Consider the following 26996-nt stretch of genomic DNA (forward strand, 5'->3'; position numbering starts at 1 on the left):
TGTCATGTCACAAGGCAGAAGGGGGAAATGCCGGCGGCGTGCGCGCCCACAGTACCGCTTCTGTAAGCCCTTTTGCCTACCCGTACCATTCTGCCTATGTATATCGTTGTGCAGCGATAGGGAAACGGTTAAAAAATGCTATACCTCTGCTGCAACCCTTTTTAGACTTTTTTTGATAGATATATATTTTTTAAGTTATTCCTACAGTTCATATTTAATGATTTCATCTCATGGAACTATGGCAACTTCTCTAACATGAATATATTTGTTTTGCTGTGTTATATAGTGTTGTTTCTGCTGGATGTTTTTAAATCACTAAGTTAAGTATTGCTTTTTCGGAGATACTAAACGCGGTGATTAAGTATATACTTTGATGTTTTATGATGTATCTTACGGTAATGTGTGTTTATCTAGTGCTCCAGGCTTTTTACCTTTATTCTGAATTACCGCTTTAACACCTTAGATCTGCAGGTTTATAGAACCTCCGGCCCAAACACTCTCGCAGCACTTTCAGCTTTTATTTCTGCAGATCTGCAGGCAGGGCTTGGAGCACTTCATAGAGAAGTAATGAGTACTGAGATGCTACATGAGGCAGGTCAATGGAGATCATCCACTTCTAACAAAACAACAAAAGATTTTGTCATTCTGGACTTGCTTACTACTTGTCCTCACCTTGATGGGATTTCCAGAATACAGGCTGCTGCTGGTTTTGAGTTACAGTCCAAGAAATAACTTATACAACCTTTTACTTGCTAAGCGCGATAAAAATAATACTGACTTAGTGACTGGAATGCGGTTGTTTCTACATTCTACAATAAGTACTAAAACTTAATACAAGAGATGTGTAGCATTACCCATGCAAGGGCTCGAGGGCCACCTACAGCCTCCCTGCTTCTCCATCTTCCAACTGACTCCCCTCCTGGCATGGCCCATGACTATTTATGGATTTCTCAGTCCCCTGTCAGGACCACTCCTGGGGATTGGCTGAGAGCCCATAAATATACAAGGCAGCCCCTCCTAACCTCCGACCACTATTTCTAGAACGTTTTTCAACACTCTAGAAATGGGAGGGGGGAGGGGACACCAGAGAGCTGCCAGGGTGAGTAATCCAACCCGTAACTCGAATAACCCTGACCCAGATTCAGTGATTCAGGTTTATCCCAGAGCCAGACAAAAGCTTTTACCTACACTTACTTCTAGTAGCACACATGCTAGAGGGTGCTACTGATGTAAAGACCGGCATACTGAATGAAACCTATTCCAAGGTTCTCACCTGATCATAGATTGGAGAACAGCAATGTCACAGATTGCAGCCTACCTGTCCCCTACAAAAAGACAACAACCCTGACAATGCAGACAGTTCACAAGAGAGTGGGGACATCACTGAGATTGTAGCCTATCCATTCACAGGAAACTGGAGACATAACTAAGAATGTAGCCTATCCATTCACAATAAAGTGATCACATCACTGAGGGTGTAGCCCATACATTTACAAGAAACTGGTGACATCGCTGAAAAGTTAGCCTATCAATTCGCAAGAAATTGGTGAAATTACTGAGAATGTAGCCTATCTATTCACAGGAAACTGGTGACATGACTGAGAGTGGAACCTATCCATTCACAAGAATTTTGTGACATCACTGAAAGTGTAGCCAATCCATTCACAAAAAAACTGGTGACATCACTGAGAATACAGCTTATCCATTCACAGGAAACCGGTGACATAACTGAGAGTGTAGCCTATCTTTTCACAAGAAAATGATGATATCACTGAGGGTGTAGCCCATACTATATTTACAAGAAACTAGTGACATCACTAAAAAGTCAGCCTATCTTCACAAGAAACTGGTGGCATCACTGAAAAGTCAGCCTATCGATTCAATAGAAATTGGTGACATGACTGAGAATGGGGACTAGCCACTTATTAGAGACCGGTGGCATTCACTAGAGACTACATCACTAAGAATCAAAAGTTTAGTGAGAAATGGGATTTCTAAGGTATTCCCCCTCAGCAAGAGATTCACATACACAAAAAAGTCATAAATAAAATCAATCTCTAAATTTTTTACATACATGTGAAAATTCCAGTTAAAAAAAAAAAACCTCTTGCATTACTGACACATTTAATTAACATCCCATGAAGGCTGCACCAAGGACCAGTAAATATAGAGATACACTGATTCTAATATTTAATATATGTAACCCAATGTCAATAAAGGTTAAACTGGTGCCTTGATGAGAGGACGCCTTATACTCAATATGTTTCGCATCAAAGCTTCATCAGGAGTTGTGAGAGATATTAAATTAAAATACTAAAAGCATGCTTGTCCAGAGGTCAGGAAGTAGCACAAGCGGTCAGCCTATTAAATTCCTAAAGATTCATGACATCACTAGTAAAAATAGCTTATTCATTCACAAGAGAAGAGACACTTGACATTATTGAGAATGCAGTCCAACCATTTACTAGAGATCGGTGACATCACTAAGAAAGCAGCCTACCTATTTACTAAAGACTGATGACATCACAGACCAAAGACCAGTGACATCACCAAGAACGCAGGCAGCCCATTCATTCATTTGCAAACTGATCAGATGGCCCCTCTGTAACCTCCCCTCGTCTAATTATTTTTTTAAAGACTCTCCTGTACTTATTGAGTTTCCTCGTCAATACTGCTTTACCCAACAAAGTGACCTCCTCAGTTTGTGGGTGAGTGTGGCATATGTGAAACCACAAAGGTAGTATGAGGTATGCTCCAGCCTGGTCTAAATAAGTTTAGAATAGAATGCACAAATTCACACATTTATGAGTAAAGCGGATCCCCTCTGGCTTTTGCAAGAATATTGCATTCCAGAGAAATCTTTTCTTTTTGAAATCCCTGAGCCTCAGTGGTCATAAAGAGAGGGAGCATGGAGGAGGAAGCAGCTCAGAGCTCTCCAGGAGACACAAAGAAAGCAGGGAAAGGCCCACAGCTGCATCTGGCCGTCAGGTTAAATCAATCATACTTCATTGGCTTCATAACAGAGTTCAATGAGGGAAACAATAGCATTTTGGCTTCTGTAAAGGCTGCTCTTACAGGTGTATTAACTCTATGACATCCAGAAATGTTGAAGTAGATATCCATTTTAAAAAAAAAAGAATTAAATAAAAACAGCTCTGTACTTGTACATAAAAAACTTAGCTTTAGCTGCCTTCAGTCTGCATTGCCCAGCAGAATGTTTCCTTCTCCACCAGATGGCTTTCTTTTTCCAGCCTTATTGATAGTCATCATCATCATCATCTTAGTTTCTGTGTGCCCAGGCTGTCATGGACACCAGTGGGGTTCATCATCACACAGGCTTGGGCTCTCAGTACTTCTGCCCTAAACGGAGCTCACACCTTAAAACATAAGCATCTTTGAGTGCAGAAGAAGAGGAAGAGCCTGTGACATCAGAAATCAGAAGAGCTTTGGAAAGTTGGAATGTTTTATTTTATTTTTCTCATCTCCTCTTTTAATGCTCATCTCCAGAATTTCTCCAGAGACTCTCCCATCCTCTGGAACACGCTACCTCCACCTGTCCAGCTATCCTACTCTTGCTACCTTCAGGCAATCCTTGAAAACTCATCTCTTCAGGAAAGCCTATCAAGTCTCTAACTAATCTTTTACCACTTCCATCAGCTCATTCCCCACAGTTACAATCTTTTGTAGCACCTGCCCCACCCTATTAGATTGTAAACTCTTCTGAGCAAGGCCCTCTTAATCCTCTTGTATTTTATCATATTATAACTGTGTTGTCTCCCTTAAAACTGGAGATTGACTTTAAAGCATTTATCCATCCAAGATGAAATATAGGAGGGTAAAATCACTCAATAACTTTCTATAACTCTTGGGAATTCAGATGTGACATCCCACACCATAGTTCCTGCCTCTGTTTCTACCCACCTTGTAATCTTTGCTGTTCCTTCCTACAACACACTAAAAGTCCACCAGGAAGAGAAGCCCTCACTAACCTCTATAGCTGCAGATATTGCACAGCAAATCATTCGCTAAGTTCACAAAAGAACAGTAATGTTCTTCAAGCCTGATCTATTGACACTCCCCTTATTCAAATGTGCTACGACAGACAAACTAACTAATCTAACGCCCACCTTACCACCTGCCCCCTGGACCCTATTCCCTCTCAAACACTAAGGTCGCCCTCTGACTTCATCCTACACTCTTTAACCCACATCTTCAATCTCTCCCTCACCTCTGACATTTTCCCCAATGCTCTAAAACATGCACTGGTCACCCCCATACTTAAAAAGCCATCCTTGGACCCTACCAATTTTAACAACCTATGCTCTATCTCCTTGCTCCCCTTTTCCTCGAAATTTCTTGAATGCCTGGTTTACAATTAACTGAGTGACCACCTCATTAAGAATAACCTTCTTGATCCCCTTCAATCCGGATTTCGCCCTCAATACTTTACAAAAACTGCTCTTTTAAAACTCACAAATGATCTACTGACTGCAAAAACCAACAGACGCTATTCTGTACTCCTACTTCTGGACCTTTCATCTGCCTTTGACATTGTTGACCACCCCCTCCTCCTCAAAAAACTTTACTCCCTTGGTCGCCGTGACTGTGCTCTTCAGTGGCTCTCATCCTACCTATCCCAACACACCTTCAATGTCACTTACAATTCTACTTCCTCCACTCCTCTTCCCTTCTCTGTCGGGGTCCCCCAAGGTTCTGTTCTTGGTCCTCTTTTATTTTCAATCTACACCTCTCCCCTCGCTCAGCTGACAGCCTCTCATGGCTTTCAATATAATTTCTATGCTGACGACACATAAATCTACCTCTCCACACCTCAACTCACTCCATCAGTCTCCTCACGCATCACCAACTTGCTAACAGACATATCTGTGTGGATGTCACAACACTTCTTCAAACTCAACTTGTCCAAAACTGTGCTTATAATATTTCCTGCCCCATGTGCCTCTTCCCCTGACTTCTCTGTCAAGAGCAATGGTACAACCATCCACCCATCCCCACATGCCAAGGTTCTAGGTGTTATCCTGGACTCTGAACTCTCCTTTCGGCCCCACATCCAATAACTTTCCAAAGCTTGCCGTCTCAACCTCCGCAACATCTCTAAACTACGTCTCTTTCTAACCAGGGATCCACAAAGCTCCTGATTCACTCCCTGGTTATCTCTCGCCTTGACTACTGCAACTCCCTCCTCATTGGCTTACCATTAAATAGACTATCCCCCCCTTAAGTTCATCAAGAATGCTGCTGCCAAACTCATCCAGCTTACAAACCGCTCAGTGTCTGGTAACCCTCTCTGCCAATCCCTCCATTGGCTGCCACTTGCCCAACGGATTAAATTCAAAATACTAACATTAAGTTACAAAGCCATCCACAACTCTGCCCCCAGCTACATCACTAGCCCAGTCTCAAAATACCAACCTAATCGCCCTCTTCGTTCCTACCAAGACCTCCTGCTCTGTAGCTTCCTCGTCACCACCTCCCATATCCACCTCCAGGACTTCTCCCGAGCCTCGCCCATCCTCTGGAATACCCCAATCTGTCAGACTGTCTCCACATGTATCCACTTTTAGGCGATCCCTGAAAACTTTCCTCTTCAGAGAAGTCTATCCTGCCTCAATCTAACGACTGCACTATTTTCTCCATTAGCTCATCCCCCACCGCTATTACCCTTTTTGTATAACTTGACCCTCCCTCCTAGATTGCAAGCTCTAACGAGCAGGGCCTTCTGATTCCCCTTGTATTGAATTGTATTGTAATTGTACTGTCTGCCCTAATGTTGTAAAGCGCTGCGTAAACTGTCGGCGCTATGTAAATCCTGTATAATAATAATAATCTATGAGTTGCTATAACTTCCTTTGTACTGTTTGTACAGAGTACTTTCTCTGTTTAGATGAAAGATTAGAAGGTTGACAAGCGGCCCGATCACTGCTGGAAGGGAGGACCAGGGTTAGCCAAGCTGATGAGTCACTACAGGAAGGGGAGGAGGGTGAAAGGAGGGAAAAGGGGGAGCTGAGCTGCTGAATCACTGCTGGGAGGGGATAGAAGAGTGAGATGCTGAGAAAATACTCAGAGAGAGATAAGAAGGTAACGTGACAGCTCTTCTGCTGGAAAATTCAAGCGTGAATTACTCCACAGTGCCTGCAGCTGTAGAGGTTAATAAGGGCTTGCTTTAACCACTTGAGCTCCGGAAGGTTTACCTGCCTTCATGACCAGGGCATTTTTTTTGCGATACGGCTCTGCATTATTTTAACACTGACAATTGCTCAGTCATTTGACGCTGTACCAAAATAAAATATATGTCCCACAAATAGAGCTTTCTTTTGGTGGTATTTGATCACCTCTGTGATCTTTATTTTTTGTGCAAAAAAAACTAACAATAAAAAAAAAAATTAATTTACTTTCTGCTATAAAGCACATTCAATAACTTAAAAAAAAAAAAATCTAGTTTCTTCATCAATTAGACCAATATTCTGCTACATATTTTTGGTAAAAAAAAAAATCCCAATAAGCGTATATTGATTGGTTTGCACAAAAGTTAAAGCGTCTACAAGCTATGGGATATATTTATAATTTATTTAATTTTTTTAAAAAGTAATGGCGGCAATCAGCGACTTATAGTGGGACTGCAGAATTGCGGCAAACAAGTCAGGCACTAAGTGCCACTTTTGAAACTTTTATGGTAACCAGTGACACTAATACAGTGATCAGTGCTGCACTGTCACTGTACTAATGACACTCGCGGGGGGGGGGGGGGGGTTAACATCGAGGGCTATCAAAGGGTTAAATGTGTGCCTAAAATGTGCTTGGTTTAAGGTTGGGGAGGTGCTTGTACTATGAGAAGGCAGAGAACCATGTTCCTGCTTTGTAGAAACACAGGATCAATACAGTCCCACTGACAGAATGGTGTTTACATAGGCAGACTACCATTCTGCTTGTGTCCCGAACGATCGGTGGGTCCTGGCGGACATCAAGTCCACTGGACCAGCTGATTGGCTCGCACTGTATCCAACCACAGCGGGAGCAGGTCGGTGGTAGCGTGCGTGCGTGCGTGCGTGCGTGCGTGCGTGCCTCAGACCCGGAAGTGCAGGATCACGTACTGGCTGATCCTGCACAGGAGAGGCGCCTTGCCGCCATATATTATACAATCGGCAAGTAGTTAAAGTGTATTTAATGTGTTGTTAAGAATTTGTAATTGGTTGAATTCTCCTAGCCTGGTCACAGGTTCATTTAAGGTTTTCTGTAAAGGCAATTAAGCACCCTTTGGAGGAAAAAGAAGGATATTCCTCTGCGTATTTAAAGAGTGGTTTGCTTTAAGATAATGTGGAAGAGTCTTCCTCAGGAGATATTTTTGGCCTACTCTTTAAGAAAAGGCTGAATGTGTTTATAAATGCATCAACAGATTATGTTTTTTGGTTCTTAATCTGCATTCACTCCAGCGATGTCTGCATTTCTTAGCGCAGGTTTCCTTTTGGTGACATTTCTTAGGGCAGGTTTCTTTTTGGTGACAACGGTAGACCAGCCACTTTCATTTTCTGTCGTAAGCCCATATGATAATTCAGAAGCACATTTACAGTAAATGACATTAAAAGATGCTGTCATTCATCAGCCTTAAAAAAAAAAAAAAAAAAATCGTAGAGATAGATGCACAGAAAAAATGTGGCATTTCAAATGCTTACCTGCAGCATTTTTACTTTTCAAAAATGTTTTTTGGTCACTTGTTATGAACTTGCTCGAAAAATTGTCATTCCCTTAGCACACCCCTTTCTGTCCTCGCAGGTCATAGCCCTCTCCTCTTCTGGGAGTGTGTTATTGTCTGTGAATGGTAATACTATAGAGTGTCTCATAAGTGAGAGCTCTGAGTCTTCTAGGGCTTCTGACATCACATCCAAGATGGAGCAGCCTCTGGGCTTTTGGATTTCTACACAGCTAAATAACATAAATAAATAAAATACACCAATTAGCCATAACATTATGGCCACTGAAAGGTAAAGTGAATAATGCTGGTTCCTATACAATGTGTCAGAACACACAGTGATTGTAGTTTGTTTTGTATGGGGCTATGTAGCCGTAGACCAGTCAGATTGATATGCCGACCCGTGTCCACAGCCAAAGGTGCCTACAATGGGCACATGAGCATCAGAACTGGGCCATGGTGCAATAGAAGAAGGTGTCCTGGTCTGATTAATCACATTTTCTATTACATCATGTGGATGGCTGAGTGCGTGCATCACTTACCTGGGAAAGAGATGGCATCAGGATGCAGTATGGGAAGAAGGCAAGCCGACACAGACAGTGTGATGCTGTGGACAATGTTTTGCAGGGAAACCTTTTGTCCTGCCATTCAAGTGGATGTTATTTGGAGTCCATGCCTTGAGAGGTCAAGGCTGCTTTGGCAAAAAAAGGAGGCCTCCTCAATATTAGGTGGGTGGTCATAAGGTTATGGCTGATTGGTGTACACATATGGTCTTACGGAAATATTATTGTTGAAATGGTTTGGTGGTCTTTGACATGCTAAAAAGTTTTTCTCCTGCACCAGTTGGCGATTTTATCGTTACCTATAAGGCAAAAAAAGATTTTCCCTGAAAGCAACAAGTAGTCTTCTTTTGTCCCATTATCAGTTGGCAATGTGAAGGACACAAAAACTTGGACCATTTCTCTGAGCCTCGCCATAATTCCTCCTGAAATTGGACGCATTCCACCTCGGCAATAAAACATCATCTAATTTGTTATGCTGCTTTTAATATCTTCGACCTAGATCCCGCTTAATCAGAAAATCCAAAGGCTCCAGTGAATCAGGTGCAGGAGCGCGGATTAAGGGTCTCGGTGGGGCCGTTCCGGAGAAAACCACTGACGGTTTTTTAATGCTGAGCTGGCGCACGGAAATTTTCGACTCTGCCGCAACCGTTGACCTAAATCAAACTTAAGTGTCTATCACTAATCGCAGGATTATTAATTTTTCCTGCTAATTAGATGTTACTATTCATTTCTTGTCCTTGGTGAAAAATGGCTCGTGAAAAATGAGCCCTATTACAGGATTATTCCAGCACTTGACAACACATTTAATTCAGAAGATGAAGAAGAGTTAGTGGAGATCGCAAAGGAACCAAAAATAGTCCGGAGCACTAATTATTTTCATTGAGCTGAGATGACAGGAGATCAAAAGTTTAAATGTTCGATGAAATGGCAGCAAGTTTTACTCTTTTCTATTGTAAAAGTATATCTGAAGCCAAAACTTTTTGTATTTTTTGTAGAAATGTTTTTTATTATAGATAAATGGAATGCCTTGAGGACAGATTTTTTTTTCATGTAGACATGAGAGGAAGTGAGAAGAAATCTCTCCAAAGTGAAGAAAAATCCCTTCTTGTTATCAGATAAGGTGCCCCGCGCTTTTTGTCTTAGTGACAATGGTTTCAGTGTACATTCGCACCAGGCATGGTGGGACCACATTGGGCAGCTATTCCAGCACAGTCCCACTACACTTCTAAGGCAAAATGCATTGTCTCCAGTGTGGCCAGTTCACACTACTGCATTGTGTTAGTAAAAAAATAAGTACTGCTTGCAGCATGTTCCAGCACAGCACAGGTCACTCTACGCCAGCTGATAGAACTCTTGTCACTTTGTGACATTTATTAAAGTTTATTGAAAGAAAAAGATTAACAGTGCAACGTGTTGGTATAAGCGCATTAGCACTGTACTGGTCCAGCCATTAATGTAGCCAAAAGAGTTGGGCGAACAGTTTGGTCTGAGTATCAGTTTGGGTCGAACATTGGTTGGCAAAATATACGAAAAATTATCCAATTTAAATAAAAAAGTTTTTTTCTTAGTTTTTGTTATAACATTTTGTAAATTTTGCGCTGATGAGGCTGCACTGATGGGCACTGATAGGCTGCATTGATGGTCACTTATGAGGCGGGACTAATGGGCACTGATGAGACGGCAATGATGAGGTGGCTCTGATGAGTATGATAGGTGGCACTGATGGGCACTGTTAGGTGGCACTGATGGACACTGATAGATGGCACTGATGGGCACTGAAAAGCAGCACTGACCGACATCACTGCTGGGTACTGTTGGGACTGCACTGATGATCAAGGGCATCGTGCAGATCTCTCCTGTTAGGAAATGCAGCTGATTGGCTCTCCTCTCCTCACACTCGGTTAGTGTGAGGACAGGAATGCCGATAACCAGCATTTCCGTGTTTACATGTGATCAGTTGTGATTGGACACAGCTGATCACATGGTTAAAGAGCCTTGTCATTGGCTCTTTACTGAGAATGGTGATGCGTTGTGTCCCAGGTACAAGCGCAGTGAGAGTGAGATGATGTCATATGACGTCAACCCAAAATGAGAGAACCACCTTGTGCCCATCAAATGCCAATACTGTGGGCAGGAGGTGTTTAACCATTTCCCTACTGGCATATTGTACAATGAGGCTGGCAGGAACCTCTCACCCTCCTGTGCGTGCAACATATGACGTCCTCCCAGACTCACCGCTCCTGCACACACCTGGGGGTGTGCAACACAGCGATTGGGGTGAGGCGTGTCTCTTGGACATAGCCCATCTCTGATCAGGGTATAGCGCCAATGATAAATGGCTCTTTACCACGTGACCCGCTGTGTCCAATCATAGCCAGTCACAAATGTCAACAAACCGCTGTAATACACTGTTACTGGGTTCTACTCCTCACACACCAATCCAGAGGAGATGATTGTGATAACAATGAGTTACCGTTTACAGTAATCAAGCACAGTCCCCAGATTGCCCCAGTAATAAAGAGTAGCTGCCTGTAAGCCCATCAGAGTACCTGAGTACCTATCTGCAGCCCATCAGAGAACCTTAGTACCTGTCTCCAGCTCATCAGAGTACCTGTCTCCAGCCCATCAGAGTACCCGAGTACCTATCTGCAGCCCATCAGAGTACCTGAGTACCTATCTGCAGCCCATCAGAGTACCTGAGTACCTGTCTCCAGCCCATCACAGTACCAGGGTATCTGTCTCCACCCCATCAGCGTACCCGAGTACCTCTCTCCAGCCCAGATTACCCGAGTACCTATCTGTAACCCATCAGAGTACCCGAGTACCTATCTCCATCTCATCAGAGTACCCGAGTACCTATCTGCAGCCCATCAGAGTACCAGAGCACCTGTCTACAGCCCATCAGAGTACCCGACTACCTATCTGCAGCCCATCAGAGTACCCGAGCACCTGTCTACAGCCTATCAGAGTAGCTGAGTGCCTGTCTCCAGCTCATCAGAATACTTGAATACCTATCTGCAGCCCATTAGAGTACTTGAGTACCTATCTGCAGCCCATCGGAGTACCTCAGTACCATGCCTCACAGAATATACATTGGGGTTTTGCTTTCCAAAATGGGGTTATTTTGTAGGAATTTCCATTGTCCTGGTGCTCCGAATCTTCAAAGGTGTGATCGGTTGTCATGAAATTAGATGAGTAATTTATGCCCCTAGAACCCCTGATGGTGCTCCCTGCATGTTGGCCCTCTCTATGTGGCCAGGCTGTGTAAAGGTCTCACACATGTGGTATCCCCATATTGAGGAGGAGTAGCAGAATGTTTTTTTGCTATGTACATGCTATGTGTTAGACATATCTTATAAATTGACATCTTTGTGTAATAAAAAAATACATTTTCATGTTCTTTTCACATTTTCCCAAAACTTGTGGAAAAAAAATGGCATGTTCAAAAGACTCGTTATACTTCATAGAGGTACAATGACCCAGCTACACTGGGCCATTGAACTGCAGACCTCTACCAAACAGTATACCACCTTCCCTATGTCTGAGATGATTCAATATGGCCAGCAGTCCTGTATCATCCATATTCACCAATATTCTTGGCCCTATAGAGATCAAACATTTATTAAGGTAGGCTGATTCATCTTTTGAATTTCAAGTTTAGATTTATACAACTTACAATTTTTGAGAATATTGATAACTTTTGAAGGACTGGGTATGCCCCCCCATGGACCTGTAGGACTAGATGTGTGCAGTACTTCACTCATTTACTATACAGTGTCTTCTAGACTCTTATCCAAGGCCCTGACGAAGCGGGGCAGCCCGCGAAATGTGTTGGCTCTTATATGTATGTATGTATATATGTATATATATTAAATAACCCACTGAGAATATCACTATTTGTAAAAAAAGCGAAAATTAATCAAATAATTACAATTAATTAAGTGAAATCAGCTAATATCAAATTGTCAAACCAAAATACATCTAGAACAATTCATATACAATTAAAATTATATGAAAAATGGGTGATAAATGCTCAAAATAAATATAATTAAATTAATATATTAATTAATTAACAATAAATTATATTCAAAAGTAAATAAATATTTATAAATAAATAAATACAGTGATAATTGATTATGAATAAATTAAATTAAATTAATTATATTCAATAAAGAAATAATTATAAATAAATAAATACAGTGATTATTAATTATAAATGAATTAAATTAGATAAAAACCCAGTGACAAATTGATAAATGAAAAGTTATATCCGTAAAAAAAGATGAATCAGTAACCCACAACCAATAAGAAAAAGTCCAAACGAAAAGTCTTTGTAATGAAAGCGATATCTCTTTAAGAGGGTGCCAATCAGCCGTGCGATCCACCTTCACCAAGCCACAAAACCGTGAGTCATCAGTGGGAATGCACGCTTACCGGAAAGCGGTATGTAAACGCTCATAAAATCTATCACCTGAACTGCACCAATCCTGACTCCTGTTGAGGAAACAATTCCGAATGGACCATGGAGATTTTCATATAGGCAGGCAATGGTTTAGATGGTAACTCGGAAAACACAAAAAAAGCCTCCCATAGCGTAAAACAGGCAGGATATTTTTACTTTCAAATATTTTTATTGATAACAAGCAAAGAAAGCAATCAGTCACTGTTACAAACATATTCTCAGAAAAACATTTTCAAGCAGAGCATTTGCACAGAAAAAAAAAATGCGGACTATATTCAGAGATACAGAGTGTACATCGCATTGCAGCACAAGGTAAAGCTTAAACATATAATCCACAGTAATATTAGTAACGTGGGGGCGTAAGCCCAATAATTATAGCAAAATAATCAATAGGGGGGGTACTCTGCCCAGGCAACTTGGGCAACAGTAATGAATACGTAATGTGCAGTATAAGCTTCATGGCAGGATATTTTTATTTAAATAAATAAACGAAGTATACTCACAAACATATCAAATAAAAAAGCATGAAATGCCGGCCGGCATGCGAGCGCCCGTTCGCTCAAACAGTCAACGTGATTGCGTCAGCACGTCTGGACCACGTCCAGACAGGTCCTTTTTATGGAGACATCAGGGGTTTAAGGGGCCCTGTCAGGTAGGCAGTATTGGGCCCCATGATTTCTAACAGCAGCCCTGGATGTAGCTGTATCCCTGGATGTAGCTGTTATGTCAGCGGCAGAGCCAGCCTGTACACAAACATTCATGTACATTTTTATTCCTGGCATCTATTTAAATGTGAGCTCACCCGTTCCCCCCCCCCCCCCCCCCCCGGGTGCCTGGGACCACCTTGACGGGTGTCAGAACGTAAAGCTGCAGGAAATGAACAAACAGCTGTTTGCAGATCTCCCCTGTGTAGAATAAACCCAGGAGTGCTCGGTTCAGAGCTGTCATTCTCTGATCTCCCTGGCTGGGAAGAAAAAGCTCACCCAGCACAATCTGTACACGAGGAGCTCTAATAGAGCGCAGATGTCTAATAGACCCCTGATGTCTCCTTAACCATTTTTCCACAAGGGTAATTATTTTACATTTTTTGCACACATGTTAAAATCTGCATTTATTTATTGCTAGAAAATTACTTCCCAAACAATTCTTTATTTTCTCAAAGCAGAGACCCTGGAGAATAAAACGATGGCAGTTGCAAGTTTTTATGTCACACAATTTACGAAAGGCAAATCCACTTTGCACTGCAAGTGGACTTAGAAGTGCAGTCGCTCTAAATCGAAGGGGTAGATCTGAAATGAGTGGAAGCTCTGCTGATTTTATCATCCAATCAAGTGCAAGCTAAATGCTGTTTTTTATTTTCCTTGCATGTCCCCCTCAGATCTTCTGCGACTTTACTTCCAAGTGCACTTTCAGTTCAAAGTGGAGTTTCCTTTAGTAAATAACCCCCAATATTTGTACAACCATTTTGCCAAATCTATATTTTCAGAAAAAATACACTAAACCAAATATTAGTGCACACAAACACAATGTAATCCCCAATAGTTGTATATCATATAAAATGGGATTGTGTTGAGTAAATAGATACACACATGCGCTTTTTTAGTGCGTTTGCAATTTAGAGAAAGGCACTACAGTCTAGTTAACATGGCTTCCTATCATATACGTTCACATCTATGCATTTTCAGTCGGTGCATTTTTGTAAAAGGTCCAGGACTTTTTTCCTGCAGCAGATTGTGTTTTGTGTGTAATAGACTTCAATGAAGTCGCACCAGAAATGCAAGTGGTGTTGCGCTTTTTGATGCATTTTGTGTTTTTTTTTTTTAAGAATTTCCGGGTAAAAAATGTGAGGAAAAAATGGCATGGGTCCCCCACAAATTCATACCAGACCCTTATCCGAGCATGTAGCCCGGCAGGTCAGGAAAGCGGGGGATGAGTGAGCGCCTCCCCTGAACCATACCAGGCCACATGCCGTCAACATGGGGGTGTGCTTTGGGGCAGGAGTGCCCCCCGTATCCTTGTGACGTCACTGACCCAGCATGCATTGGTTGGTGATGTCACAAGGGGGTTGGGGTCACCTGATGACATCAATGGGTGGCCCTGCCCCTTACCTACAGTGCCTTGAAAAAGTATTCATACTCCTTGAAATTTTCCACATTTTGTAATGTTACAACCAAAAACTTTATTGCATTTTATTGGGATTTTATGTGACAGAGCAACACAAAGTGGCACATAATTGTGAAGTGGAAGGACAATGATTAATGGTTTTCCAATTTTTTTACAAATAAATATGTGAAAAGTGTGGCATGCATTTTTATTCAGCCCCCTTTACTCTGATACCCTAACTAAAATCTAGTGGTACCAATCGCCATCAGAAGCCACCTAATTAGTAAATAGAGTCCATCTGTGTGTAATTTAATCTCAGTATAAATACAGCTGTTCTGTGAAGCCCTCAGAGGTTTGTTAGACAATCTTAGTGAACAAACAACATCACGAAGGCCAAGGAACACACCAGACAGGTCAGGGATAAAGTTGTGGAAAAGTTTAAAGCAGGGTTAGGTTATAAAAAAATATACCAAGCTTTGAACATCTCACAGGGCACTGTTCCGTCCATTATCCGAAAATGGAAAGAGTATGGCACAACTGCATACCTACCAAGACATGGCCGTCCACCTAAACTGACAGGCCGGGCAAGGAGAGCATTAGTCAGAGAAGCAGCCAAGAGGCCCATGGTAACTCTGGAGGAGCTGCAGAGATCCACAGCTCAGGTGGGAGAATCTGTCCACAGGACAACTATTAGTCGTGCACTGCACAAATCTGGCCATTATGGAAGCGTTGCAAGAAGGAAGCCATTGTTAATGGAAAGCCATAAGAAGTTTGCAAGAAGACATGTGGGAGACACAGCAAACATGGAAAAAGGTGCTTTAGTCAAATAAGACCAAAATTAAACTTTTTGGCCTGAAAGCAAAATGCTATGTGTGGTGGAAAACTAACACTGCACATCACCCAGAACACACCATCCCCACTGTGAAAGATAATGGTGGCAGCATCATGTTGTGGGGATGTTTTTCATCAGCAGGGACAGGGAAGCTGGTCAGAGTTATTGGCAAGATGGATACAGGGCAATCTTAGAAGAAAACCTGCAGAGTCTACAAAAGACTTGAGCGCCTGGAGTGGAGGTCCACCTCTACATCCAATCTGGATTGTGCTATTTTGCAAAGAATATTGGAGCGAAATGTCACTCTCTATATGTGCAAAGCTGGTAGAGACAGCTGTAATTGCAGTGAAAGGGGGTTCTACAAACTATTGACTGAATATAAATGCATACCACACTTTTCAGATATTTATTTGTAAAATTGGAAAACCATTTATCATTCCACTTCACAATTATGTGCCACTTTGTGTTGGCCTATCACATAAAATCCCAATAAAATACATTTATGTTTTTGGTTGTAACATGACAAAATATTGAAAATTTCAAGGGGTATGAATACTTTTTCAAGGCACTGTATTTAAGAACTGTCAGACAGTGAACCGGGTAGTCGGCGGTTAGCCTTCCATGAGTATTGAGCTTTTTTTTTGGGTCCGGTGGTGACAGCAGGCAGTGTTGGATCTACATCGAGGGACTTTTCTTCTTTTTTTTTTCTTTTTAATAAAGAAATTGTCAAAAGCTGTCGTGTTTTTTTTTTTTTTTCTATGACACCTTTTTCGGTGAAGCAGTATGGGTAAAATGAACCCCATACTCATTCACATGTGGGGGAAGGATCTGGGAACCCCCTTGTTAAAGGAGACTTCCAGATTATGACAAGCCCCCTGCCCACAGACTTCAACATCCACAGCCCAGGGTTGTGAGAAAGAGACCCTTGTCCCCATCAACTGCTCAATGCGCATAAATACCAAATTTTTATGGGACTTTTAAAGCTCAACTACACCAAATTATATAAAAATATAAAAATATATACATTTTAATATAAATGACAGAATACATAATTGAAATTTGATACAACAATATAGCACAGAATCAATATATACAATTGCAATGCGGATATATCTCAACATGTTTCGCCGTACATCATAAGGCTTCTTCAGGAGAACTTTTTAATCTCGCATAAGCAAATAGTCACTGAAATAACAAAAAAAAAATCAAAAATAAGTATAAAGACACTGAAAAATACATTAGAAGTTACAACATGACTTTGAAGCTGACCTGTGCACTCCAGTTGAAAATGATAATACAAATGTTCCACTCAAGGTTGAATAAAAACAAAAGATCATATGATGATACAATAGAGAGGGGTATATTACACACAAGGACTAAGCCCTATTTTTTTTCACTATTTTTTTTTTCAAATAACTTTATTACTATTGGAAGCAAGCTCCCTATGTGATAGCATTGGCAGGTGACAGGTTCTCTTTATGGAGATGGTCTGTAAGTCACCTAAAGTCTCCCTTGCCATCCATTGCAGCAAATCAAGCACAGCAAAGTTGGGTAGGAGCGGAACTTCATAGTACCATAAAAGTGGTTGGGTAGCTCTATAATCTCCCGCAAACCTCTAACCACCACCACAAGCACATACATACTACTACAAATGTGTCTTGGGTGCCAAAGTGTAAGGAAAAGACGACTGTGCCACATGCTGTTATTCGTTATCTCCATACATAGCAGATTGAGAGTAATAATTCTAGGGTCACTGTTTATCATTAAAGTGATTCTAAAGGTTGGAATTTAGAAAACAAAAAAAGTCATACTTACCTGTCCTGTGCAGTGGTTTTGCACAGAGCAGCCCCGATCCTCTTCTTTTTGGGTCCTCGATTGGTGGACCTGCCCCCCCCCCCCCCCAGTTGAGTGCTTCCAATAGCAAGCCCCTTGCTATGGGGGCACTCAAGCAGGTTTGCTCCCGAGCTGCGCTCCTGTGAATGGATATTGTCCATTCAGACACACTCACCCTCTCGCTCCTCATTAGTTAACTGGCTGTGATTGACAGCAACAGGAGCCAATGGCTTCCGCTGCTGTGTGAGTCATTAAGGAGAGAGAGACCCAGGTGAATTCCTACTCTCCTGCACATCTCTCTGATTCGAGATGGGGCTCAGGTAATTACCATTGATGTTACACTGGTGAGCATGAGTTTGAGGCTTGACATATGTGGTATCTACTGTATTTACTAAATGCATTTTTTTTTTTTTTAAAAGAGTATTTTGTTGTATTTGTGTGCACTAAAATAATATTAAAGCAGAGTTCCACTCAGAAGTGAAACTTCTGCTTTAAGGACTTCTAACCACCCAACATAGCACATTTGGCATGAATTTTTTTCTGGGGGGTGGGAGGCGGGTACCTGATTTTGACAGGTACCCAGCTCGCACTTCTGGTCGGGCCTGGGCCTTGCACAGTGCGCACCCGGCTGTGAATACGCAAGCTGCCCACACTAGTGATGCCGGGGAGAGGCGAGGGAGATATCCAAGGCTTCGGGAGGCCGCATCGCTGGATCCTGGGACAGGTGAGTGTGTGTTCATTAAAAGTCAGTAGCTACACTTTTTGTAGCTGCTGACTTTTAATAAACACAGAAATGTCTGGAACTCCACTTTAAGTGTATATGTAACTAAAAATATAGATTTGATGAACAGGGATGGTACCTTCCAGACCCTGAGGAAGTGAGCATTGCATTTTAAATGGGGGGCGCAACAACAAGCCACACTGTTTTTTTGGGAGGTGCAGCCAACTTATGAGGTCATTAATTTACAGAAGTGCAATCAGGAAGAGATTAAAGTGGACAGTAAATACTTTTCCTTTTTCAATCTTCAGCTGCAGTAATTTTCTGTAAAATTCAATGCAATATGGCACCCTAAAACCGTTCTATACACTTTTGGTGCACCACCAGAAATGTAATTTCCTGCTTGCGTGATTGGCTCACTGATTTTCCCAGAAGTCTACACTAAGAAACAAGTTGCCTCCCATAGAGAGAGGTAGGAATCACACCATTGAATATAGTGATGTGTCACTTTCTGACCAAATCAGTCCTGTGGTACAACTAATAATGTCTTTCTGGTTTAGAGACATGCTGAGGACATGCTGCTCTAGGTTTTCTTTAGTGGCAACAGCATGTAGGCCCTAGACTCTTGGCTATGGAAAGAGTGGATCTGCCAATCTAAAGACCAATCCTAACCCTTCAGTAGATGACCAAGTGGCTAGGCCTTCCAACATGTGGCACAGAAGGGAGCTACCAACATAATTTCCTCAAGGAAAGCGGGATATTTCATCCCCTATGCCTTACATAGTAGCATAGTTACATAGTTAGTAAGGTTGAATAAAGACACCAGTCCATCCAGTTCAATCTGAGAGAGTGTGGGTGCATGTCTACAATTATTCCTATTTTATTCAAGTTACCCATATAGTGCTGACAATTTACGCAGCGATCCACACGTACATTGCACACTCACATTGGCCCCTACCCTCAAGGAGCCCACAATCCAGGGTCCCCAACTCACATTCATACACTAGGGCCAATTTTGGACAGAAGCCAATTAACCTACCAGCATGTCTTTGGAGTGTGGGAGGAAACCGGAGTACCCAGAGGAACCCCACTCAGGCACAGGGAGAACATTCCTTCTTTATATCTGAAATGTGTAGTTTCGGTAATAGTAGTTATATATCAATTAAAAAAAAAAATGAAAGAAGATTTTTTTTTATATATTTCCCTTTATAGCTGTTTTTGTACTATGCAATCTTTATAGATAGCGTAGGACTTGCAACATTATTTAAAAAAATTGTATTTGCCCCTTGATCTTTTTTTTTTAATAAAACGCAGGAGATCGCTTAATGGCGCTCCCTCTGGATTTGTCCCAGCAGATGGATGGATTTGTCACATACAAATAATAAAAAAAAAATCATGCTTGTGGGTTTGCATAATCACTCTGAACATGTTATATCATTTCTCCAGTGCCGTACTCTACAGATGTCATTGAAGGAAAGAGTTTATATCTTCGATGGCTGGGTACAGAACAGGGCCCTTTCATCTTTTGTCATGTTTGACATATATGGAGAAACACCATATTAAAATGCATGCACTTTAAAAAATAAATAAATAAATAGTAATATATTTTTTTTTTTTTTACTTTTTAGGAAATGATTAAAGCTGGCCATACATAGGTCATTTGTTTTTGTTTTTTCATTCAACCAGCCAGTTTAATAAACAAAAAACTTGCCCGATTCCCCCATCCACACGTTTGAGGTGGATGGGGGGAATGCTCCCTGCTGTGTCATTGTATTCCGACAGCAAAGAGACTCCCTCACCATCAGAATACACAGATGAGTGCTACAGCCTATTGCCTGTGACCAGTGGCAGGACAAGGTCATCTAGAGCCCAAGGTGAAAATGTCAAACTGTACCTCCCCCCAGCATAAATCCCCCCACAAAACATTGAGCACTAATCTGCATGCTTACCCTCTAAGCCTAAACCCCCCCTCCTCCCAGCACAAATCCACCTTCCTGCTGAAATTCCCCCTCTCAGCACAATTCTCTCTCCCCATTCCTCAAATGCCCCCACCCCAAAAAACACCCTCCTAACACAAATCATCTACCCCTAAAATGTCCCCTCTTAGTTCACCCCCCACTGCAAACTCCTCCCCCAGGGCAAATTTCCCCAAAATGCACCCTCCAAGCACAACCCCCCCCCAAAGAAATCCCCATAAATCACCACTTTTAGCATACCCATCCCCCCAAACGTGGTTGAACAGAAGTTGATTGGTAGATTGACTTCTGATCTTCTGCAGTGTCCACACATGGATTGAAATTTGGTGGTCCTTCCTGAATCAGCTGATTTGATGCATGTATGGCCAGCTTTAGACTACTGTCAGTTTTTTTTTCCTCTTTGTTTCTAGATGCCCAGAACTGCAAAATCTATTGCAAGATAGTAGAAGCCTATATGTATCTAAATTTAATGGTGCAAAAATTGTTGGCTTAGATTTCTTAGATGTTTTAAAAATTACGGATAAACAAAGGGAGGCAAATGCTGTGTTGACATGTACACATCTTCATCTATCTATCTATCTATCTATCTATCTATCTATCTATCTATCTATCTATCTATCTATCTATCTATCTATCTATCTATCTATCTACACCTATACACAGTACTTATGTTGCTTACAGTAGATCTAGAATAGTGTTGAGCCAAATTAAATTACATTCAGTCTGGGAAGAGCTTGGGTGCTGAACCCTAAACCCCATTGATGTCTATTGGAGACACATTTTATTAGAAATCAGCAATGAACATTTTCTAGGATAATATGCAAATGATTATCAAACAAATGGCACTGGTGGTTGGGCACTGCCCTGTGGATCAGTTTAGCAGGGAGCATAGATTTTATTAATGCTTAAAATAAAGCATTAACAATATAAATTAATTTAAGTAACATGTCTGTGGATGTCCTGACCCTGCTTTTAAACTGCCTTATCTGTAGAATGTATACAGCCCACTTCAGCAAAACAGACACTGAGGCCGCGTACACACGGGCGGATTGTCTGCCCAACTTAGTCCGCTGAACCGTGTTTCAGCGGACAATCCGCTCGTGTGTGGGCTTCAGCGGACTTTTTCAGCGGACAGTCTGGCGGACTAAGTCTTTCGGAATTTCTGTAATTTTGTCCGTCCAAACTTGGTTTTGTCCGTCCAAACTTGGTTTCAGCGGACAGTCCGCTCGTGTGTAGGCAAGTTGGACGGACTAAGTATGGCGCATGCTCAGAAAGGATTTACACGGCCGAAGGTTGCATTGCAGTGTATTGGACGTCGTTTTTCTATTCCCGTCGTACGTGCTGTACACGTCATCGCGCAAGCTTTCAGCGGACTGTCTGTTCATCGTGTGTGGTCAAGTCCGTTCATTCAAAGTTGAACGGACTGTCTGTCGGATTGTCTGACGAACTTAGTTGGGCAGACAATCCGCCCGTGTGTACGCGGCCTTACAATGGAGAAAAAATGCTGTTTAAATAGTCACTAAATTACTTTTCTATCCACTTGCATCTGTGAAACAAAATGGCCCAGGATTTCCCTACATCTTTAGAAGATGGGTACACTGTAGTCATAAAGGGTCAGCAACAATACTCAGGTAGGCCGTGGTATGTACACGATGCTCAATTGGTTCTAAGAGGCCCAAAGTGTGCCAAAAAATATCTCCAACACCATTATACCACCACCACCAGCCTGAACCGTTGATACAAGGCAGGATGGATCCATGCTTTCATGTTGTTTACGCCAAATTCTGACCCTACCATCTGAATGTCACAGCTGAAATCGAGACTCATCAGACCAGGCAACGTTTTTCCTATCTTCTATTGTCCAATATTGGTGATCCTGTGCAAATTGTAGCCTCAGTGTCCTGTTCTTAGCTGACAAGAGTGGCACCATGTGTGGTCTTCTGCTTTAAGGTTTGATGTGTTGTGCATTCAGAGATGGTATTCTGCATACCTTGGTTATAACAAGTGGTTATTTGAGTTACTGTTGCCTTTCTATCATCTGGAACCAGTCTAACCATTTTCCTTTGACCTCTGACATCAACAAGGCAATTTCGTCCACACAACGGCCGCTGACTGGATATTTTCTCTTTTTTGAACCATTCGCTGTAAACGAGAGAGATGGTTGTGTATGAAAATCCCAGTAGATCGATAGCTTTTGAAATACTGGCACCAACAACCATGCCACATTTAAAGTCACTTAAATCCCCTTTCTTCCCCATTCTGATGCTCGGTTTGAGCTCCAGCAAGCCGTCTTCAGCATGTCTAGATACCTAAATGCATTAAGTTGCTTCCATGGGACTGGCTGATAAGCAATCTGTGTTACCAAGCAATTAAACAGGTGTACCGAATAAAGTGGCCGGTGAGTTTATCTTTTACATGCTAAGTGCACATGCGGCAAATATTGTGTCACTGTAATACCCCCATGTATGTATTACATGTAGAGATTACAGTACCACCCCAGTATATTGCATAGATACAGTAAAATTTTTTTTTTTTTTTTTTTTTTAGCAAAACTAAAAGCTGTATATAATAAATCACTTAAAAAAAAATACACATACATATACACATACTGCTATAAGCAACAAAGGTCACCTCAACACAATGGAGAAATAATAGTGTTATGGCAATAATAATTTAAACAGTGAGAAGGATGATAACTGTTTCATGAACTTGAAACCTGATATAAGATATTTATTTTAATTAAACGTGTTTCTTTTGTCAGATTGCCGATGTGTTCATCAACAAACTCAATCAAGACATGGTTCATTTTGAGTTGAAACCAGGGGTCCGAATCATGGTCCATGTAGCTCATTTAACAGCAGGTAACTGCTATGATTAATTTTTTTTGACAGTTTGTATTTTCTGTAATGAGATCTTATTTTCTAGAAAACTAGAAGACCAGGACTCATCAGGATTTGTAGTTTATGGCTATCAACCAAAATATTCTTTTACCAGCCAATCTTTCTGCCATGTTAGAGAGACGTGATATGTGTTGTATGTTAGAAAGACATATCTTATGTTACACAGATGTCAGTTGTAGTGTGTGTTACAGAGACATGATGTTGGGTTGTATCTTATGTTATATCCTATGTTAGATGTTATGTTAGAGCTACATCAGTTATATTATATGTTAGAGATACATGAGTTATATCTTATGTTAGAGAGACACCAATAGTATTGTATGTTAGAGATACATGAGTTGGGTTGTAGGTTAGAGATACATCAGTTGTTTTGTATGTTAGAGATACATCAATTGTATTGTATGTTAGAGAAATCTGAGTTGGGTTGTAGGTTAGAGATACATGAGTTATATCTTATGTTAGAGATAATGTCCGCTGTGTTGTATGTTAGAGAGACATGTGTTGGGTTGTATGTTAAAGATACATGAGGTATATCTTAAGTTAGACAGACATCAGTTGTATTGCTTGTTAGATAGACATGAGTTGGGTTGTACAGTATGTTAGAGATACATAGTTTCATAGTTTTATAGTTACATAGTTGGTAAGGTTGAATAAAGACACTATTCCATCCAGTTCAACCTGTATGGGCATGTGTGTGTATGTGTTTCCTTGTCGATAATCATTTCCCATATGCCCTTATACTGTTCGCTAAGATGCACGTTCAAGAGTTTTTTAAAACTATCATTACTTCCTGCTGACACCACCGATTGTGGAAGAGAGTTCCACATCCTTACTGCCCTGACAGTGAAACCCCCCCCTACGCAGCTTAAGGTTAAACTGCTTCTCCTCCAATCTCATTGTTTGGCCCGATATAAGATATAGTTATATCTTATGTTAGAGAGATGTCAGTTGTGTTATATGTTAGAAAGACATGATTTGAGTTGTAGGTTAGAGAGTCACAAATTGGGTTGTATGTATGAGAGTCATTAGTTGTATTATAAAGACATTCATTGTATTATATGTTAGACAGGCATGAGTTGGATTGTATGTTATAGAGACATGAGTTATAGTATACAGTATGTTAGAGAGACATTAGTAATATTGTATGTTAGAGAGACAAGAGTTGTGTGTGAGAGAAACACAAGCTAGGTTTATATTAGAGACGCATGAGTTGGGTTGTGTGTTAATGAGACATGATTTAAGTCGTATGTTATAGAGACATCAGTTGCATTATACAGTATGTTAGAGAGACATGAGTAATTGTGTATGTTGGACTTAAGCTGGGTTGTTTAATAGAGAGACTGGGTTGGGGGGTATGTTCTAAAGACATTGGTTATATTATATGGGAGAGAGACATGAGTTATATTGCATGTTGGAGAGACATAAGCTGTATTGTATGTTACAGAGACAAGAGTTGTGTGTGAGAGAAACACGAGCTGGGTTTATGTTAGAGAGGCATGCGTTGGGTTGTATGTTATAGAGACATCAGTTTTATGACATGTTAGAGAGATAAACGTTATATTATGTGGTAGAGAGATATATTGTATGAATTGGATTGTATGTTAGAGAAACAAGAGTGGTATTTTATGTTATAGAAACATGAGCTGGGTTTCATGTTAGAGACATATACGTTGGGTTGTATGTTAGAGACGGGTTGGGTTGTAGGTTAGAGAGTCATGAGTTGGGTTGTAAGGTATAGAGTGATACATTGTGTTGTATGTTAAAGATACATCATCTGTACTCTAAAGACATTAGTTGTAATGTTTTAGAGAGACATTAATTGGGTTGTACAATACAAAGGCATGCGCTGTATTATATGTTAGACATGTGAGTGTTATTTTATATATCAGAGAAACAGTTAAGTTTGATGTTAGAGAACCAAAAGTTGGACTGCATGTTGAAGAGACATTAGTTGTATAGTACGGTATGTTCTAGAGACATGTTGTATTGTATATTAGAGAGACATCAATTGGGTTTTACAATATAGAGACATGAGTTGTATTGTATGTTAGAGAGACATGAGTTGGGTTGTATGTTAGGCATGATTTTGTTTTTATATTAGAGGGACAGTGTTCGAAGGTCACAGGGAAAATAAAAAGTTTAGCTTTTGAATATGTTTTCCTGTTAATGTCTGATAAAGATGCAGTGTGTTTGAGGCTCTATACAAGCCAACACTCAACCAGTTATCAATATTAAAGGATCATTCTTAAGCTGCAATATTTTTTACATTTTTCTTTCCTATATGGCTTTAGCATAACATGTTTAAACAGGGAGTGAAGGGCTCCCTGATAAGCAGACCTCATATTATCATGCAAAGTAAAGCAAAACAGAAGTTCTAACCCTTTTCTACTATATCCAAAATGTAAAAAAGTAAAAATAAAAACTATATCTGAGGTTGAGCAAATCCTTTCCAGCCTCCATGCTCCCTTATAGAAAACCCTGTAAGCAGTATGTTAGGCCGCGTACACACGGGCGGACTGTTCGCTCAACTTTGTCCGCTGAACAGTGTTTCAGCGGACAGTCCGCCCGTGTGTGGGCTTTCAGCGGACAGTTTCAGCGGACAGTTTGACGGACAAAGTCTTTCGGAAATTCCGAAAAACTGTCCGCTGAAACTTTGTTTGAGCGAACAGTCCGCCCGTGTGTAGGCTACTTTCGAAATGAGCAAACTGTTCCCGCTCGGAGGAAAGTCTGCTCATTTCGAGCGCGTGTGAAGGTAGGCGGGGCCCGCGACGTCTCCCGCGACGGCTCCGCTGCCTGGAATGGACTTAAAGGGGAACCCCAACGCCGAAAAAAATCGGCGTGGGGGTTCCCCCAAAGTCCACAACAGACCCTTGTCCGAGCACGCTACCCGGCCGGCCAGGAAAGGGGGGCGAGCGAGCGCGCCCCCCCCCCCTCCTGAGCCGTACCAGGCCGCGTGCCCTCAACATGGGGGGTGCCTTGGGGAAGGGAGGGCCGCGCGGCCCCCCCACCCCAAAGCACCTTGTCCCCATGTTGATGAGGACAAGGGCCTCTTCCCGACAACCCTGGCCGTTGGTTGTCGGGGTCTGCGGGCGGGGGGCTTATCGGAATCCGGGAGCCCCCTTTAATAAGGGGGCCCCCGGATACCGGCCCCCCACCCTATGTGAATGAGTATGGGGTACAATGTACCCCTACCCATTCACCTGTAAAATAAAAGTACCCAAAAAAAAACACAACACACGAGATAAAATATTTTATTGCACAGCTCCGGGGGTCTTCCGTCTTCGGGTGTCTTCTCGCCGGACTCCTCCGCTATCTTCGTGTAGCTCTTTTGCTAGCGGAGGAGTCCGGCTTTCTTCCTCCCCACCGCCGGCCTCTTCTCCCAACTTCGGGGGTCTTGTCCCCCTCTTCGGTTCTTCTGCAGGGCCACCGCGCCTTCTTATAGCTCTTTTACAGGCGGTAGCCCGGTCTTCTGTCGCCGCCGCCTTCCGTTCTTCTGCCGGGCCGCCGCGCCTTCTTATAGCTCTTTTGCAGGCGGTGGCCCGGTCTTCTGTCGCCGCTGTCGCCGTCGCCGCCTTCCGTTCTTCTTCTTCTTCTTCTTCTTGTTCTTCTTCTTCTTCTCCAGGAGATGTTGACACGTCGCTCTCTCCGGCCGGAATGCCAGAGCCGCCCTGCGCTGCCACTTATATAGTGACAATGGGGCGGTGTCACATGGTATATGTCACATGGGTTGGTCACATGGGTTGGTGTCACATGGTGACCCCGCCCCCTTACGATGTCATAGTCCCCATGTGACATCAACCCATGTGACCAACCCATGTGACATATACCATGTGACACCGCCCCATTGGCACTATATAAGTGGCAGCACAGCGCGGCTCTGGCATTCCGGCCGGAGAGAGCG

At 41.9% G+C, this 26996-nt stretch overlaps 1 protein-coding gene across 5 annotated transcripts in view; it reads left to right on the top strand.

Moving 5' to 3' along the window:
* Positions 1 to 26996, top strand: part of SORCS1 (sortilin related VPS10 domain containing receptor 1) — a 1028639-nt gene that overhangs the window by 958980 nt on the left and 42663 nt on the right. For all 5 annotated transcript variants that reach the window (XM_077455080.1, XM_077455083.1, XM_077455081.1 and 2 more), the window contains exon 24: positions 22957 to 23056. In XM_077455080.1, the coding sequence (XP_077311206.1) occupies positions 22957 to 23056 (100 nt within the window). The remainder of the gene's footprint in view (positions 1 to 22956; positions 23057 to 26996) is intronic.

Source organism: Lithobates pipiens, unplaced genomic scaffold (genome assembly GCF_037356315.1).
Source record: "Lithobates pipiens isolate NorthernLeopardFrog02 unplaced genomic scaffold, aLitPip1_a1.2 Scaffold_25, whole genome shotgun sequence".
Taxonomy (NCBI): Eukaryota; Metazoa; Chordata; class Amphibia; order Anura; family Ranidae; genus Lithobates; species Lithobates pipiens.